This window comes from Wolffia australiana, chromosome 19 (genome assembly GCF_029677425.1).
Source record: "Wolffia australiana isolate 7733 chromosome 19, ASM2967742v1".
Taxonomy (NCBI): Eukaryota; Viridiplantae; Streptophyta; class Magnoliopsida; order Alismatales; family Araceae; genus Wolffia; species Wolffia australiana.
In genome coordinates, this window is record NC_135853.1 from 7,818,068 (window position 1) to 7,838,097 (window position 20,030).

General features: G+C 36.5%; 2 protein-coding genes across 2 annotated transcripts in view; both read right to left on the reverse strand.

Moving 5' to 3' along the window:
- Positions 1-1,201: 1,201 nt before the first annotated feature.
- MUTE (basic helix-loop-helix (bHLH) DNA-binding superfamily protein) lies at positions 1,202-3,889 on the reverse strand. The gene is made up of 3 exons (XM_078590641.1): positions 3,382-3,889; positions 1,760-2,146; positions 1,202-1,419 (listed from the first exon to the last, which is right to left on the reverse strand). Exons 1-3 carry the CDS (start codon positions 3,475-3,477, stop codon positions 1,339-1,341), a joined length of 564 nt encoding a protein of 187 aa, XP_078446767.1. The 5' UTR covers positions 3,478-3,889; the 3' UTR covers positions 1,202-1,338.
- Positions 3,890-17,017: 13,128 nt separating this feature from the next.
- LOC144715725 (alpha/beta-Hydrolases superfamily protein) overlaps positions 17,018-20,030 on the reverse strand; it is a 32,818-nt gene continuing 29,805 nt past the window's right edge. Inside the window, exons 11-14 of the mRNA XM_078590699.1 lie at positions 19,915-19,985; positions 18,974-19,015; positions 18,727-18,885; positions 17,018-17,623 (exon numbers count right to left, since the gene is read on the reverse strand). Of these exons, the coding sequence (XP_078446825.1) occupies positions 17,216-17,623; positions 18,727-18,885; positions 18,974-19,015; positions 19,915-19,985 (680 nt within the window). The 3' untranslated portion in view covers positions 17,018-17,215. The remainder of the gene's footprint in view (positions 17,624-18,726; positions 18,886-18,973; positions 19,016-19,914; positions 19,986-20,030) is intronic.

Sequence of the window (20,030 nt, forward strand, 5' to 3'; positions counted from 1 at the left end):
CATTATAGTTATTTTGTAGAGTATTTCCTTGTGTTAAAGAGTAACATAAGATGTAAATTCTCACTTAGCCCCACGTTCCTATTTTTTGATATGTCAGTTTAAAAAAAAACCTCCAAGATGTCTTTATTTGACCAAAGGATGAAAGAAATGTCTTTTTTTTTCCCTTCCAACTTCATTCCATCCTTCTGGAGTTTTAATTTACCATACGAACGATAATATTTATTGTTTTAGATTTAAGCTATAACTTGATAGCTGAATAAAGTTATTCGACTATGCTAAATTAATGATTATGATATTTCATCATTAACTAGGGGGGTTAATTACTGTGTAGAGGCCAAGTCTGTCTGGAAAGTAATGATGGGATAATTCATGATAAACTGAGGATAAGGTTTCTCCTCTTGCCTATAAAAATTGGTCAGTTCCTGACTGATAAGTGAGACGTTTCTTTCAAATTTCTATTAGTCATAAGCCTAAGTTGTCTACTTATTTACTGAAGAGGAAGAAAAATAAAAATAACAAGAAGAAGAAAAAGAAGCCTAATGCGCCTATTTAAAGAGAGAAAAAGAGAGTTGAACGGAAGATTAGAAGTTGGGTTCATGTATAGAATTTGGAATGAATTCCTCCCGTTGTGGAAGAGGAGAGGGAAAATGAAAAAGTAGAGAGAGAGAGAGAGAAGAAGAAAAAAATTATGACTTGGAGTGTATGTATTGTAAGTCAAGCGTGTATGGTGGGCCTGGGAAATAAATTCACATTAAATTTGTTCCAACTTTCTAATCTTTAAGAAACAAACGACGATAAAAGACTGTAGAGAAAGACAATAAGCAGTTCAATATATGAATGAAATTGGCGAGGTTCTTATGAATAATACGAAGATTGATATACCCTAAGGTGGTTACCATCGCAAAGAGATTTTATAAGGAGATTTTGGTATGAGACTTTCGTTATTGACTTGCTTGATATAACAGTTTTGATGAAAATTATTTGATCTCGCTGCATGATACGAATGTGCATACAGTTTGTGAATCTTTGGTTCATTGCTGGAGTGAGGAAAATATATGGCCAGGCATCTCACAAAATTAATCATTAAAATAACTCCTTTAATAGGATCTTGGTTATTAGGGTGTAAGCCATAGTGCAAAAAATATTGTTTGTTTCCTTGAAATTAAGAAATTTCCTTGAGACTAAAGATGTTTCCTTGAAATTAAGAAATTTCCTTGAGACCAAAGATGTTTCCTTGAAATTAAGAAATTTCCTATAGACCATATAAAAGACATGTCTGTGAGTACAGACCCTCGCGTATCTTTGTTTCTATATTTCGCTCTTTGTAACGTCAGTAAATCATTCGGCAACTTCTGGGGAGAAGCACTTCTGAACTTCAAGAGCCAAGTCCTCCACGCTAAGCTTGCAGTCCAGCCCAATCTGAAATGGGAAACAAAAATATTCAGTGAGGGGCAATAATTTTGACGAAACCCTAAAATTTTTTTCAATTTTTATACATTCGTACCTAATTCATTAAAATATTTGGAAAACTCACTGAAAATGTGAGAAAATAATGTGATTCAAACTTTCCCAACTTATGATATTTTTTCTTCATTGGAAATTTATCTAGAACTTCCTTAACTCTTAAAGCTTGGATAATATTCTAGATATTTCTTAATATTTTCAGAGCCCAGAGATGAATGCCACTCCGAATTTGTAGGTACAAATAATACGATAAACTTATTAAAAAATGCCCAAAATGGTGATCCTTCTCCCATACCTTGATCACAAAAGAGTATAGAACAGTGTCCTCCATGGTGCTGATGTTGAGATGGAGCACTTCAAAACAGAGATTCTCAAGTGCAGATATTATTTTTGAAGCTTGACCAGAAGCCCTTTTGGAGAGTGTCCTTAGAATAACGTTTGAGCCAGAGATCTTGACCTCAACATCAGCAGAAGGAGAACTGCTGCAAGCGCCAAGCTCCACTGTTCTTGAAGAAATGGGAGAAGAGAGGACTTGGGCTGGTGGAGTTACAGGCAGCAATGATCTTGGGCTTGGGCTTGGGCTAAGCCTCCTCCTCTTCTTCTTGGACTCCAAGGAATGGAGAACAAGATGCAGCTCTTTGATGAACTCCACTGCGCCTCCTATTATTGACGCCTGATCCGCCTTCTCAACCCATGCAAGTGGAGATTTAAAAGTTGTCAGCACTTGCTTATTTGTTTGACGTGGAAAAAACTTGATTAGGGTTTGATGTGGAAGAGAAGAACAATCGTGGGGCTCAGTAAACATCGTACGAAAAGAGTTATTTTTTGTAGAGAATTAAATTAACCCGGTTTTTGTAAGAACGAGTAATTAATGCTGTAGCGGAGAAGAGAAGGATGAGGAAGAGGAATAAGAAGAAGAAGAAGAGAAGGATGAGGAAGAGGAATAATAATAATAAGAAGAAGAGAAGGAAGAGGAAGAATGAGAAGAAGAAGAAGAAGAGAAGGAAGCGGAAGAGGAAAAGGAAGAAGAATAAGAAGGAAGAAGGAAGAAGGAAGAAAATGAAGAAGAAGAAGAAGAAGAAGAAGGAAGACGGAAGAAGGTAGAAGGTAGAAGGAAGAAAATGAAGAAGAAGATAATGACGAAGATGATGTAAGAACTAGAGGATAATGAATAATAGGATTTAAGAAGAAGAGAATGAAGAGGATGATGAAGATGAGAATGTAAGAAGAAGAAGAGAATGAAGAGGATAATGAAGATGAGGATGTAAGACGAAGAAGAGAATGAAGAGGATAATGAAGATGAGGATGTAAGACGAAGAAGAGAATGAAGAGGATAATGAAGAAGAGGATGTAAGAAGAAGAAGATGATGATGATGGTGATGATGATGATGATGATGTTCGCTTAAGAAGTAGTAGAAGAAGAGGAAGAAAAATGATACTATGATGGAAGAAGAACGTGAAGAATCGTGATATAAGAAGACGAAGAATATGAAAGAATAAGAAGAAGCAGCAGCAGAAGCAGAAGAAGAATATGACGGAAGAAGAAGGTGAAGAATATGATATAAGAAGATGAAGAATATGAAAGAATAAGGGGCCGCAGCAGCAGCAGCAGCAGAAGAAGAAGGAACAAGGAACAAGAAAAAAGAAGAAGAAAAAGAATAGTATGATGGAAGAAGACGGCGAAGAATATGATATACGAAGACGAAGAATATGAAAGAACAAGAAGCAGAAGAAGAAGGAACCAGAAACAAGGAAGAAGAAGAAGAAAAAGAATAATATGATGGAAGAAGACGGTGAAGAATATGATATACGAAGACGAAGAACACGAAAGAACAAGAAGCAGAAGGAGAATACGAATAAGATAACGGAGTACTCTTGAAAATAATCATCAGAAAAGTTAGGGGCAAGTAGTTTCACCCTTTTGATGTAGAAGCCGGGGGTCAGCGCGCGAAGAACTTTGAGATGCTCGTTCATCTGTCTTCTTCTGTTCCTCTCGACTGCGATGTGCGACATGCTTCGATCTGGTTGTCTCCGCTGGTCTGCGCAATTCTTGCCGCCAAGGGTTGTGTTCTTCTGATGTAACAGAGGGAATATATTTATTTATAAGGGGGGGAATGCGCACACGACGAGGAGAATTTACTTCGTCTCTCTCTCTCTCTATCTTGCTCTGACTCCTCACACTACGAACTCGCTCCCCTTTAATGCCACTGATGCGACCCCGTGAGCCTCTCTCTTCTCTCTCTCTTCCCTCTCTCTCTCTCTCTACATGTATCGCGTCTCCTTCTGTGTCTCTCTCTCTCTTTATGTCTATCGTGTCTCTTTCAGCGTCTATCGGCGGCTCTCTTTCTTTTTCTGTGTCTATGAGCGTCCCTCTCTCTATGTCTGTATGCGTCTCTCTTTCTTTTTTCTGTGTCTATGAACGTCTCTCTCCCTACGTCTCTCTCTCTCTCTCTCTCTAAGTCTATCCACGTCTCTCTCTGTCTATCTGCGTCCTCTCTCTCTCTCTCTAAGTCTATCCACGTCTCTCTCTGTCTATCTGCGTTCTCTCTCTCTCTCTCTCTCTCTCTCTCTCTCTCTCTCTCTCTCTCTGTCTCTCTCTCTCTCTAAGTCTGTCTACGTCTCTCTCTGTCTATCTGCGTTCTCTCTCTCTCTCTCTCTAAGTCTATCCACGTCTCTCTCTGTCTATCTGCGTTCTCTCTCTCTCTCTCTCTCTCTCTCTCTCTCTCTCTCTCTCTCTCTCTCTCTCTCTCTCTCTGTCTACGTCTCTCTCTCTCTCTAAGTCTGTCTACGTCTCTCTCTGTCTATCTGCGTTCTCTCTCTCTCTCTCTCTCTCTCTCTCTCTCTCTCTCTCTCTCTACGTCTCTCTCTGTCTATCTGCGCTCTCTCTCTCTCTCTCTCTCTAAGTCTGTCTACGTCTCTCTCTGTCTATCTGCGTTTTCTCTCTCTTTCTCTGTGTGTAAGTCTGCCTACGTCTCTCTCTGTCTATCTGCGCTCTCTCTCTCTCTCTCTCTAAGTCTGTCTACGTCTCTCTCTGTCTATCTGCGTTTTCTCTCTCTTTCTCTGTGTGTAAGTCTATCCACGTCTCTCTCTGCCTATCTGCGTTCTCTCTCTCTCTCTCTCTCTCTCTCTCTCTCTCTCTCTCTCTCTCTCTCTCTCTTTCTGAGTCTATCTACGCCTCTCTCTCAGTTTATCTGCGTCTCTCTCTCTGAGGTTGATGCATTGCCGCCCGAAATCAAGATATTGGGATTGGACTTGTCAATCGATTCATAAGTTTTCGAGCACAACCAACACGTATTCGAACTCCATTTACTTGTAGGAGTACCTCTTGGATCTGTCAATTATGTTATGGTCGTAGTCCCACTCACGGTGACCTGGTCGAATTGGGAGAAGCGGTAGGTATTATTGCGGGTCAGTCAATTGGGGAACCAGGGACTCAACTAACATTAAGAACTTTTCATACGGGCCATCTATGTCTCTCTCCGTCTATCTACGTCTTTCTTCCTCTCCGTCTATCTGCGTCTTTCTCTATGAATGTCTCTCTCTTTCTCTGAGTCTATCTACCTCTCTCTCTCCGTTTATCTGCATCTCTCTCTATGAATGTCTCTCTCTTCCTCTATCGTCGTTTCTTTTTCTCTTTCTCTCTCTCTTCCTCTATCTTCGTCTCTCTCTCTCTCTTTCTCGGTCTCCCTTCATCTTTCTACGTGTCTCTCAATGTCCCTCTCTCTCGCTCTCTTCATCTATGTCCGTCTCTCCCTCTTTCTCTATCTGCGTCTCTCTGAATGTCCCTCTCTCTCTCTCTCTTCATCTACGTTCGTCTCTCCCTCTTTCTCTATCTGCGTCTCTCTGAATGTCCCTCTCTCTCTCTTCATCTATGTTCGTCTCTCCCTCTTTCTCTATCTGCGTCTCTCTGAATGTCCCTCTCTCTCTCTCTCTTCATCTATGTTCGTCTCTTTCTCTCTCTTCCTCTATCTGCGTCTCTCTCTCTCTCTCTCCCTCTATCTTCGTCTCACTGTCTTTCACTACCCGCATCCATCTATCTATCGGTCAAAGATAGTTATCTCTCGGTTTCTCTCTCCATCTCTAACCGCATCTCTCTATATCTCTATCTGTGTTTCTCCCTCTATATATCTCTATCTGTGTTTCGCTCTCTCTCTCTATCTCTCTCCTCTAACTTGGCGACGCGCGCCGTCTTCCGTCAGGGAAGGCGTGCTTTCACGCTGATGAGACCGCCTCCATTACACACGCGCTTCTCTGAATATCCTCTCTCTCTCTCTTTCTGAGTCAATCTACGTCTCTCTCTCAGTTTACCTGCGTCTCTCTCTTTCTCTGAGTCTATCTACGTCTCTCTCTTTCTCCGAGTCTATCTACGTCTCTCTCTCTGTCTCTCTACGTCTTTCTTGAGGCTTCCTCTCTGTCTTTCTGCGTCTCTCTCTATGAATGTCTCTCTCATCCTCAATCTTCGTCTCTCTCTCGTCCTCTCTCTTCGTCTCGCTTTCTCTTTCTCTCTCTTCTTCTTTCTGCGTCTCTTTCAATGTCTATCTCTCTTTTCCTCTATCTTCGTCTCTCTTTCTCTCTCTCTCTTCCTCTGTCTACGTCTCTCATCTTTCTCTTCCTCTATCTGCGTCTCTCCCTCCCTCTCGGTTCCTCTGTCTCTTCCTCTTTCCGCGTCTCTCTCTTTCTTTCTCCCTCTATCTTCGTCTATCTGTCTTTCACTGCCTGCATCCATCTATCTATCGATCAAGATAGCTATCCCTTGGTTTCTCTCTCCATCTCTATCCGCATCTCTCTATATCTCTATCCGTGTGTTTCTCTCTCTATCTCTATCCGTGTTTCTCACTCTCTCTCTCTCTCTCTCTCTATATATATATATATATATATATCTCCTCTAACGAGGCGACGCGCGCCGCCTTCCGTCAGGAAAGGCGTGCTTTCACGCTGATGAGAGCGCCTCCATTACACACGCTTCTCTCTCTCTCTCTCTCTCTCTCTCTCTCTCTCTCTCTCATACACACACCCCACATTCCGTCTCCCAGCACGGGTAAGCTCTGAGTCTATCTCTTTCAAGTCCTCTAAAGCTTCTCCCATGATGATGATGATGATGATAATGATGATGATGATGATGATGTTGATATTTCACGTGTACTCTATTGCCGCCATGAACGCCCTCACCTCAAATTTCAAACCCAAGTCTTGAATAATCCTTCAAGTCTTCCCTTTGCTCAACCCTGATTTGAATCCGTGTGAAAGAAGATTTTGATGATAAAGTTGTCTTGAATAATCCTTCAAGTATTCCCTTTGATAAACCCAGATTTGAATTCATGTGAAAGAAGATCTTGATGATAAAGAAGACCAGAATAATCCTTCGAGTATTCCCTTTGATAAACCCAGATTTGAAGTCATGTGAACGAAGATCTTGATGATAAAGAAGTCCTGAATAATCCTTCTAGTCTTCCCTTTCTCAAACCCGATTTGAATTCATGTCAAATAAGATCTTGAACATAAACATGTATTGAATAATCCTTCAAGTCTTCCCTTTCCTAAACCCAGATATCAATTCATGTCAAATAAGATCTTCATCATAAAGATGTATTGAATAATCCTTCAAGTCTTCCTTTTCCTAAACCCATATTTGAATTCATGTCAAATAAGATCTTGATCATAAAGATGTATTGAATAATCCTTCAAGTCTTCCTTTTCCTAAACCCATATTTGAATTCATGTCAAATAAGATATTGATCATAAAGATGTCTTGAATAATCCTTCAAGTGTAACATCTGCTAAACCCCCATTTGAATTCATGTGAAAGGTCTTCCCTTTCCTCCAACCAGATTTGAATTCATGCAAAAGAAGATTTTGATGATAAAGTTGTCTTGAATAATCCTTCAAGTCTTCCCTTTGCTGAACCCAAATTTGAATTCATGTAAAATAAGATTTTGTCATAAAGATATCTTGAATAATCCTTCAACATAACTTAGTTGACTATTTGAGAAAGAAGAATATTGTTGATTTCCTTCGGGCAGGGGATGACAACCAAGATAATTTAAAGATCAATCTATGGACCATGGTCTCTATTTCTTTGGAACAGTTATTGTTTGAGCCTCTTTAGTTACCTGATCTTCATTAATACCATCATTGTAATTGAGATGGACTAAACCTAAGTCCATTATTTTAATCCCCAGACAAATGAATAATCCAAATCCCATTATTGGCATAATTGAATCTTAAAATCTATATCAACATATATTAATGTCCACTTTGGATGATTTGATGTTCACATTATGCACCCATTTCTTTCCATAACTGAGCCCATCGTTACTTGAGAAGGAAGATCTTGTTACTTTCCTTCCATGACAATCCAGACCATTCAATCGTCTGACCAAAGGATCATGGTCCCTTTTTTGTAAGACTTATAGTTTGAGCCTCTTTGGTTATTTGATCTTAATTAATCCCATCATTATAATAATATAGACTTAAATGAACAATCTAAATTCCATGATTTGAATAATTCAATATTAAATCTATAGTCACATTTATTAATGTCCACTTTGGAAGAATTGAACTTTCACATAATGTGCATGTTTCTTTCCACAATGAACAAGCCACCAAAGCTTTGGCATGTGAAGTTCATTGTCTCCCTAATTTATTCTGTGTAACACCATGAGATAAATTGACATTTGTGGTTTTATTTTATGTCATATCCCTAGTCTTTTCTTGCAAGTTCTAAAGTAATACTTTCAATGTAATTAAGAATCTATTGAGGGGATGAATATAGGACGAGAGAAATTGGAATACATATTTATTCAGATTTAGGATTCTCCCTAATTCTTGTTTGGGAATCCTTCTCTTCCATAATCTTAATCTCCCACTATCTCCTTGTCAAGTTTCTAGGTCTCTCAATCTTAAGCACACTCAATTAGGTAAATAAACCCAATAAATAGGTCCATAAATGTTACCTTAACATACTTTGCAAGCAAAGCTTACATTGATCAAGCTACCATCTCCTCCTCTTACACTAACCTACCAAACTCCAAATAGATCCCCTTTGCAATCCCAATATCTAAAAAAAATGTTCCCAAGAAAAAAGAAAGAAAATTAGTTTCGACTTTTCATCCTCCCCATTCTATTTTTTCGTTTTTAATTAATCCAGTTGAATAGTTTTCACAATTGATTTCCCAGTACAATAAAATAACTCTCATGATGTATCTCTCACAGATTCAACATTATGAAACTACAGGGAACACAATAATATCAGTTTAAATCATGAGAATAAATCATCTGATTGCTACAATATCTGCACCTTCTCTCTTTTATTCGGTTATGTATGTTACTCTGTTTTCCTCAACTAACTGACCATGCATGCTGTCTCTCCATTTTTTCTTTCGTTTTATTTTAATAATAATATGTTGCAGCGATGTGGGTTAATTTGTATAATAATTAATGTTTTATAATCATGAAGTCACTTAAATTGAAATATAATAGAATTTTGATGATTCATGTTTATTAAAATATATTAATAATAATCATTAAAGTAAAATAAATTAAAATTAATCAATAAAAATTAATCAGTATAAATGATAAAAAAATGATTCATGAGTAAAATAAAAAACATATCACATATTGATTAAAATATAATGTTGGGTCAAACCTTTTTCCTCAATCCTTAAAACATAGAATTCAAAACAAAGCTAAAAAAAATTTTCAATCAATGGTAAGTATTGTTCCCTTGTATGATGAAATCTTAATATCTATGTTTACAGCTTTACTTATCCTAGATGGTTTCTAATGTCCACAGTGTGAAAGACATAAGATGATTAGTTCATTTTTTGGGAAATAGAGAGTGTGTTTACTTCAGAGAATATTCAACAAATACCCATACATTCATTCAATTTGAAGTTTTCAAGAGTTTTTATTAATATAATTACAAGGAGGCTCAGTAAAGGGCTGCAAAAAATCTATAACTTTCATTGATGAATTATTGTTTGGGAAATCACAGAGCTACTTGGCTTCAAGGTATTAAAGAAACTTATCATGGGATATGAATAAATGGAATGCACAGAAATATCCCCCAGGGACAAAATGTTATCTCCTTGGTGAATCATCTATTCACCAAAAATGAATTATATTTCACTTATATTAGAAGTTAATAATAACCTGTACCTTATTCATCCTTTTTCCTTTCCGATTAGACAATGTTTTGGACAAATATAATATATATCTTTAACCTATAAATATCAATCATCTTAAATGATATCTATCTCAACCACCACATTGTCCTATGTATAAAACCTACTATACACATTCCTACCTCCAATATCAGAGGATGAGCCCTAGCTTCCAGCACCTGACCACGTTAGGGTATTATAACTAGTTTATATTAAATGATATAACACATAAGTCTCGATTGAAATACCTAAAGGTTGATTTGGGTAAGAGATAAAAGTGTATGTATTATTATAAAGATTTGTGCTAGTTGTTTTCAATTTTTTAGAGCCTCTCTCACCATTTCCTTTAAATAGTATAGTATATCGACAAACTGAACATGTCCATTTATTTTTAAAAAAACATTAAATTAATCTTAAGATGCTTCCGTTATTTACCTTGAGCTCCTAGAAACCCACCTTATCCATCTAGAATTAGACATTTTTATTTTGATGTCTTATACTCTTTAGTATTTATCCTTAAAACTAAATTTTCTAATGCTCCCTTGGAACTTAAATAAAATTGTTTTCATCTTTAAATAAACTCTTCTTTTAGGGGTATTATATCTATAATTTTAGCTAAAGATAATTAAAGAACAACTATTATACAATATATTTACAAAATAAATGTGGTAAATATGTATGATTGTATTTATTTAATATGTGTGTTATGATATTTTTGGAGTATTTCTCCTTACGATTTTGATTCCATTTGAAGTACCAAGGTAATTTCTACTAACCCCACATATTCATAGAATTTAAGAAGTTAAATATCAATCAATAATGTCTAGAAATTTAAATATGAAGCAATGATCCAGATGAAGAAGATCAGTCAATATTCATGCAGGGCCCACAGCCTACTAGTTAAAGGGAACTGAGCCCAGAGCCAAATTTTAGGGGAACTTTTGTGTAAATTTATGTTTTCTGAAACTACAGTCTCCACTTTTCCTCCTAAAAACAGACAGAAAATTAACATAAATGATGTTGGTTTATTTTAGACTTCAGGATGGAGAAAGGTTCATTTTGGGGATATGTAAGCCCGATCTATAATATATTTTATCTCTCCTTCACTTTTGATCTCTCCAATGTGAATTTATGGCTGAAGTAAACAACCTATCATCTGGTCAATTTTGGGGATATGTAAACCCGATTTATAATTTATGGTGTTTTTGAAATGTTTTCTTTGTGAATCCTTTCTACTCAAAATATTTTCTCTAATTTATAATTCTTTATTACAGTGACAACACATGAATGTATTGAATAAATTAAACATAAGTAATTCAAATAAAAATCATAATTTTGGGCTGAGCAGAACACACCAAAATTCGCTAAGAAGATTAGATGACAAAAATAAATGTCCTAATATGATCTGTCTTTCTCTCTTTCAGGAAACGAGTTGGTGGTGGCAGTATCTGATGAGATTGATTTGTCCCGTCTTTTAAAAGGCTCTGATTGGCCGCAGTAGCTGACAAATAAAAAAGAGTTCATGGTTTGAAATAGGGTCCCTGTCTGTTATTTGGTCACAGTTTTTAAACCTTCTGTCAACCTTCTATCCAGTCGAACAGAAGTTACTAGTGTCAAAACATTGAGATTCAGACCAACGGCATCCAGAGCTCCTTTTGTCGCAGCACAGCATCCAGAACTTCCATTTTGTAACTTTGAAATGGATTAGAGAGACTCTTCTTCAAGTTTCAAGAGCCTGAAAAAAAGGATTAATTCTCTTGGATGGCTTGTGAAGCTCCAGGAATATATAGATCCATATCAGCAAGGAAGATACAAACTGGGAAAGCATGCAAAAGTTAGGGGGTGGCTACCAATGTTCCTTTCTCTTGTATCATGAAATCAGGACGATCAGTATAATTTTAGTCCATATATTGGTAAAATTTTGGGTTCATTGCATTTTTAGCCCATGAAAAAATGGTTAAAATTGGACAAAATATTTAAAAAATAATCAAATAATAAATAATAATTTTAATTGAAGCACTTGTAAAAAAGAACACTAAATCTATGTCCAGGTTCTAGTCCCCATTCTGAGCCATAGTCTTCTTTCTATGCTTCAATATATTAGGCTTCTTGGGTTTAAAAAAAATAAAAATCATGAACTAATAGTAACACTAAATAAAAGAGAAAAAAACTCTAGAAAGGTACAGAAAGGATTATTTTCTCTCAGGTGAAATAGTCTCCCCGTCATTATTTAGAGTAAAGGTGTTCATATCCAGAGAAAATAGCATTATTAAAGCCTAAAATCCCAATGACTTTCTACAGAATTATAAAGTAAGTTCTTTAGATTATAGGTATACTTGTATGTCCTTCTCAACTTTTAATATTTAATGTACCTTCTACTTTTCCCAATACTAAATCACAATGGAAAAGAATAAAATTTTCTCCCCAGAAATTTGCGGCCATTATATTTAGTTGCAGCTTCAGATTGACAAATGAGAGTATCATTTCCTACCATAAGTGAGAGATTGATTGATCATATCTAATATTTCATGATTAAATATATTTTTTAAAACGATGTAATATTCTCAAAGAAGATTACATCATGTTCTGAACTATTAAAGCCTTCATGGTAGGAATTGATACTACCTAAATAGGGACTAGGAGTCCAGTCCATATTTAGGTTTCCTATCCATAGGGATGACATTCAAATGAATATGGTGAACTTTGGGACACAAACTTTGTAATTTAATGAGGCATCCTTGGAACAAGAATATGAGAAAAGATCTTAACCTTTAATTTAACATACCAAGGGCCTCTATTTGTTCCATGAACTTAATACTACTTAAGTAGAAATAATTTATGTATATTCATTTACCCTCTCTTAGTCACCTGAGGGCATACTTGTGAACCCGACACTCTAGAATCAAGTAAACATGTGTGAAATTAAATAGAGCTTGAGTCTTCATAATTGTTTTTTATTTAATTTTAATATTTTTTCCTCAATAAAATTTAAAAACATCATATTCACCCAATTCCACAAATTGATTTAAAATTTCATGCCAGAAAACTCCGAAGGATGAATCAAAAAGTAATGGCCTAGAATATGTATCTATGAAAATTAAACTTGTAGTGGAACATCATGCAATCATAAAGTCCTTAATCTACTTTGAGAAGATAAAGTACATGTAATAATAAGAGCTTGAGTAATTATAATCCAGAACTAATGTCATTCATCTCTGATTTTCCTTAGACTATGTGAAATAATGCATTTAATTGACTAGAAGTGTTTAATTTGTCTGAATGGAATAAGATTTTATTTTGAAATAATTAGGATTTTCTTAAAAAATATACTGAGTATGGAGAGAGAGGTATTCAGTTTAACCTATTATTCCAAATTAGAAAAAAAATGATTTTTTAAAAGAAATTATTAATCCATCACGTTTTGTTGAAAAAAATGTGTTTTACATTGATGGACATGTTGTTATTGACTCCATTGAATACGTCAGAATCAACTCTAAATGTTTATAATTTTATGTGGCTTTAGATTTCTGATGTTTTCTCTCTTTTTATCTCATTTTTCAAGCAAATCTTATAGAATCAACAAAGAATATTACTGAATATTATCTTAAAAAATTCTGAATATATGATAAATTAACCAATAAGACAACAGTATCAAGTATCAAAGTTAGTTAAAAATCACAAAAACAGGAAATAAATTAGAATTTTATTTTTTATACATTATATGTCATTTCCATTAAGCTTGAATCACTGGATTTACTGAAATCATGTCATTATCTAAGCTCTCCAAACCCAGTATTATTTTCATGTATCCATAATTAAAAACCTTGTCTTATCAATCTCCTTTCTTGAGTGTGATGATTAAATGTGCTCTTGGGCTTTATTGAACTTCTCAGTCTGGTCTCTTAGATTTGTGGCATGTAACGGTCCACTGGTGTTTGTTGGGTTTACTGGGCTTTGGTGTACCTGGGTCGGCCTCCAGAACTGAGCCAGTCTTCATTTGGACCATGAAATTGAATTCATTGTCCATACTAAACTGAAGGTGTACCATATGAGATTGTTAAGGTAGAGTATGCCTAACATGGAAATATTTTTCAGCTCGAGAAGTAATTTTGAAGCCTCACTGAGCCCCTTAGTCACGAATTGACATATCACAGTATGATCTATAGCAATTACCCAAGACAGGGATTCTAGATCATTTCCATGAAGTCTAGTTCTGAAGTCTATTCAATTTAAAGTTTCTCTCTTAGGAACTAAAATGATATTTAGATAAAATAATATTTATAAAACATAATCAACAATGATGTAATGGATGATAGTTGATTTGGATAATTAGTGGCACCATGAGATAAACTCACGAGTATCCAATCACACAAGATAATTAAGGCACCCCAGCCTACTTGAAGGGAAAGAGTATCCATCTTGAGCAATATTCTCTACAACTAAAAATATGGTTCTCTGATGTAACATGACGTCCGAGATAACAATGAAATGATACATACGATTAAGAAAATCATTGAGAAGTATGTCAGAATCAGGGTGATCTGAGGCGTAACCCAGATGACGACACGGGGGAGGATCGTGGCACGGCCAAGCTCCCAATGATCTGCGTGATCAGCTCAAGGGCCAATAGAGTGGGGGATGATCTTCATCCAAGAGCGCCTGCACCGTTGACGTGAAAGGGCAGATCCAACACCGTCAAAGAAAATTCCCTAACACGATTACGGTGGATAAACCTATAATGTGTATAAGAACTCCCTCAGGGCAATGAGCAATTCGAGACTGGCACTGGAAGAGATAATAATACTGCAAAAAAAGGGGAGCGGAGTGAGACTTGTGAGTTCGGGCATCAAGCGTGCCGTCGTTGAGCGTGGCATCGAGATTTCCCACACGGTCGAGATATCACAGGTGATGAGCTGGCGTGAACAGAGGCGGCAACAGAGAGTGTCTGAGCGAAGGTAGCCTGGGAGTCCGCTCATGGCACGTCCAGTGGGCCTGTGGAGGAACGTTCAAGGGGGTGCCACCGACAAAACCTTCCAGGGCAGCGTTGTGGAAAACTGACAAGGACGCTCGAAGGCGCGGGATGATCTCAAAGGAGAGAGATCTCACGAACATCGTGAACCTTCTCCCCCCCCCCCCCCCTTAAAGGGGGGAGAAGCTTAGTGGGCTTTCCCCCCTAAAGGGTCCTTTAGGGGAAGAAGCCAAGCATGGGCTTCCCACCTAAAGGGTGTAAACAAAAATACCTAAAGATACAAAATCACACATGGGGGAGGCTCGTACACACGCAGAAGTGGGGCCTCCCTACAGTCAAGGGAGATGACGAGATAAAAACAAAACGATGCGAAGAGGAGGACCATACACAAAAAGGACCTCCGTAAAACCATAAGACAACCCGAACACAAAATAAAACGACATGAATGCGGTTTCTCAAACATGGTAGCAAAAACTCGGGTTCTTCACATCGCCTCTGGCTCTACGACGTGGCTGATGATGAGTCTGGGCGTGCTCGACGGGTTTGTCCTCCATCATTCTCATTCAAATTTATAGAATAAAATCTAAGATATAACAGATAAGTCCTACCTCAAATTTAACAAGGAACTAATAGATTTTATTTAGGACATTAGTCCTCCATCAACTATTTTTTTTCAAGACTTAACTACTTCATTATATTCACAGCTTGAACGAATTGAACATATAGTTTTCTTCACTTTCTAATAAAAGTGATTCTAAGATATTGTCCACAAAAAGAGTAATTAAATAAATAATTGATTTTCAGTTTGTTGGCAAGGGAGTCGAATGGTGTAGAGGGGACAGGACAGAAAAAAATTTAGCCTTTGAAAAAAAACAGATCAAAAGGCATTAAAGTTACATAAACATAAATAGTTCTTATGGGTCTCAATTTTAGCATTATTTTGACAATTAAATATTACATTTTTCTATTAACGCACTTAGAATTTTGTAATATTATGAGATAAATGAGTTTGGGATATCGAACAAGCAATATCCCATAAATGGCCCCCAAACGACTACTGCCTAATGTCACAAGAAGAGCCAGTCCTGACGACATACCCTTCTAATCGTGACTTTTTGGAAATTCCTCATTTTTCCCTATAATCGTCAAACTACTTCAAAATGTATATGATCATAGTTTTAGAACATCATTAGTGTGATGTTTGTTATATGTTTTGGCTGTCAGATATCATGGTAGGTGCCTATTGGCAAACACAGTTCCGTCTTTCCTCTCTCTTCTCCCTCTGCTCTATCTCATTATATCTGCCTCAATCAATTTTATAAATATTACATTGATTTTTGACATTGTAATCTCAGTTTAGTTCCCATAAGCTAATTATCTCAATGGCTTTTTACACAATGAGCCACTAAGTACTGAAGATTATATGTATCATTTGGTATCTTTCTCATTTGTCAGTATCGAACCTACCTTCTGATTTTTACAACAATAAATCAGACTGAAACAAAATATAATTTGACATCCAGAAATTTGTTGCCACTAAATTTAATTTTTAAATTTATATTTTTTGTACTTTCAGATTGACATATGAGAGAATCTATTCCTAAAATAAGAGAGCTCAATTATAAATTACTCTTAAATTTCAATTATAAATTTGAGATTGATTTCGCCTAATATGCAATGATGTAATCAATTACTCTTAAAGATGTAATCCTTAATAGACAATAGAACAGTCTCCCTCCAAAGCTCCCAAGTTCATCAGTAAAGTCCATATCCAAACATTTCCATCATTTTCATTATTAGGGTACATGTGCTACAAAGTAAAAGTATATACTAAGTGAAAGCTTGAGACCCATGAAAAATGGTTCAAACTTGGACAAAAATTTTAAAATAAATCTAGACAAAATAATTTGAATTTATGCATTCCTAACAAAGAACACTTAATCCATTTCAAGGTTCCGGCCCCCTATTCGAGCCACAGTCTTCACACCACACCTCAATAAATTTGGCTGCTTTGGTTTTTAAACAATTTAAAAAACTCTGAGCAAAAAGATCTCTAGGAAGGTAGCATAAGGATTTTCTCTCAAAAATATTCAGGTTTTCATATGCATAGAAACTAGCATTATTAAAACTTAACAAATTAGATGAGTCTACTTGCCATGTTAAACAGTTTTTACCTTCTGATTTTCCCAACGATAAATGAGATTGCAAAAATGTAGCTCGTGTATAATCAAAATTTTGTAGCCAATAAATTATAATTTGAAAAAATTGAATCATTGTTATGCCCTTCCAGATTGAGACGTAAACCAAAATTCCTTCGGAAATAAGAAGATTTTTGTATGAACACTACATCAAAACTGATTCCGTCGAATATTAAATGGTAAATTTGTAATGTTTCTTATAATGTATTTAAAGACAAGCCATAGATCATATCTCCCTTTAATACTTCAGAATTAAAAGTTTACATCATTTCAAATGGAAAAAAAAATAGTCGACAGCACTATACATTTCAGGGATCACACTGTACACCCACAATACAACCCCACCAATCACTTCACTCAATTTAGTGGGAAATTTATAAAATCTCTTTCCCCGGAGAGGACACCCAGATATAGTTCTTTGTTCATTTATGATTCTTAAAGATACTCCCAAACCTCTGCATCAATCCCTCAAAAGGATTCCCTAGTGAGTTCCTCTGAACAATTATGGTTGCCTGAGTTCTAGCTGATATATCATCATCATTGTGTTCAGGCAAGCTGCAACTAGGGTTCATGGAGCCATCTCTTAACTTATTCTGATGTGTTATATTAGAGGAATTGGCGGCAGTGGGAGGCATAGAACTTTCCTGATCAGTGCCAGATGGCAGTGATTGATTGGCTCTGATTTCTGATGGGCACTCACTAGAGGTAGCTTCCCTTTCGTTGGAAGGGTCTGAAGAAGAATCTGAGGAACCCTCTGCCAGGGGATGCTGCTCTTTAAGGTGTTGAATCTCTAAGTCACGTAAGGACTCCATCACTGCCTCCATGAGCATCTGCAGTTAAGAAAAAAAAGGAACAAATTAAAACTTGCAGAGATATTCCTTGGAAAAACCCAAGGGGAAAAAAGGAAATATGAGAGAAGAGGAAGGTAATAACAAAGGAAGGTAATATGCTAAGACATGAGACATCTTCACTCTAATTTAAATTGACCAACTTATGTTCTAATTTCTTTTCATTTCTTCATATTTTTTACCTACTACAACGTTGGATTTTGTTTCTTTATGGTTTTATAGAACAGGACAAATAGCATGTCTATGATTGAAACCTTGATAAAGGATCCTATTGAGGAGAGAACAGGAGTGGAGGGGTAAGAGAGAGAGAGAGCTGTCGCCACTCTTACTGGGAAGATCTTCTGCAGAGGGTCAGAATGAAAGAAGGGTCATGGCAATAGAGAGGGAGGGAGAGGAAGACAATTTTCAACTCCAAATGATTCTTTGCTGCCCTCTAACAAGGAGGAAAACCTAACTTAGGGGCTGAACGACAAAAAAAACCCAGCTACGATGAGGATCTTATCAGTGTACTACTTAAACAGGCTAGCATAACCCTATGCCATTGAAAATTCCATTCCTTCCCTTCACCCTTGCTTGCTATCAGGGCACAGGCAGGAAACTTTTGTTACAATCCCCTAGGAGATCTAATAAAAATCAATAAGATGGGGAAGATAAGAGGAAGTAAGAGGAGATGAAGTATATGAGAAGTTAGGACGTCCTAGGCCTCAAGAACATTCAGAGGAGGAGTTCTTGCCCTGACGACAGCCGGATACAGCTACTCATGCCAAGAGATCACAAAACGATTATTCATCAAGAGGTGTCTAATGACCTTACAAGGGGGTATTTATAACCATAAGATTTAAGAATCTGTTATTTTTCCCAGCTAAGGCTAAGGCTCAGTCATTGACTGAACCTTGTTGACCGGTTTTTCCTGTTGTGAGTTCTTATCAGGACTCTTGCAAACTTAAAAGATATAAGCTTCTAAATTTTGGGCAAGGCCAACAGTTAAGGGGCAAGATTAGGCTGAAACAAATGCTTTGGAAGACCCCATGTAAGACATTGAAACCAGTGTATTACGGGAGAGAAGTAGAGAGTATTGAGTTCACCCTTTCTTCCTCTTCCATTGTGTATGCCATGTCAGATAAGGTATCAAATGAGTACGCCAGAAATCTATCATCAGCTTTGCCATGGGGGGGACCATTGGAGAGATCTAAGTCTCTCAACCCAGATGATGATTTCCCAACACCGTTTTCATAACCATTCTCCTGAAATTATTGTGATCAATTAAAAAAATCGATCAATAATGTACAATGAAGAAAATCTAAGTAACTAACACTCTAGGGAGAGGCATACCAAATCTTGGGATAGCTTTAGCAGAGATGAATCCTCGGGAACCTGGAAATGATAAATTTAAACACACTCAGTCACTTAGTGATGATTGAAACTTCCAGGTGTTGTTCGAATGATGAAGCTTTACACATTCCATAATCTGCAGCCCGATAAGTGATGATGACGATTTTGTCGTCATCATCTGCATACTGGCAGCGGACACAGGACAATGAAGATTTCTTCAACAGATCGAAATTGACAGAGAGAGATAACATTGTCATCGTTACTGTCATCCTACCAGCCGTCAAAAGGTGATGACAATGATGATATTGTCATCATCATAATCATCCTGGCGTGAAAGAATAATGGGGACAATGATAACTAGATCAGTGATGGCAAACACTACTTTCAGAGAAATGACAACTACCTAAATTTAGATTGCCAAACAATCCATCACCACATTAAAAATTAAAAGGGAATTTCTTATTTCATTCAACCTAATCTAAAAACACTGAAATTAGAAGAAAATTTACAAGTTTCTCTTTTGGCTAATCTAAGTCAGATCAAAAAACAAAAAGATATGCCATCCAAAAAAGAAAACTATAATTTTGTGATGTTCAAAGGGACCAATTTATATTCCATCTTGACAAAGACATAAAAAATTTGTACAGCTATAAAGATCAATATTAGTTTAATGTAATTTCTTGATGCCAACTGAGAAAAAGTCACAGCCTTCACTTAAAATGTAGTCTAGTAATTTTTTTAGGTGAAGGTACACAGATTAGAATTCATAACATTTTGCACAGAGAATGGATCGAGGGAAATGAGTATTAAAATCCTAAAGGGTCATTATTTTTACAGAAAGGAGCTATTTTCCCAAAGTTAGCCCGTCTTAAATAAAGGATGTGCACTTACACAACAATGAATGAAGTACACAAAACATCATAAGAAATATAATTACTAACCTCCATACGGCTCATGGGTCTTCTAATCCTTACACGATTAATGCCAGCCGCTGAATTATTTGTGCCGCTCACTACAGTGCAGTCAATCATTTTATTGAAAAAAAAATTAGACAAAA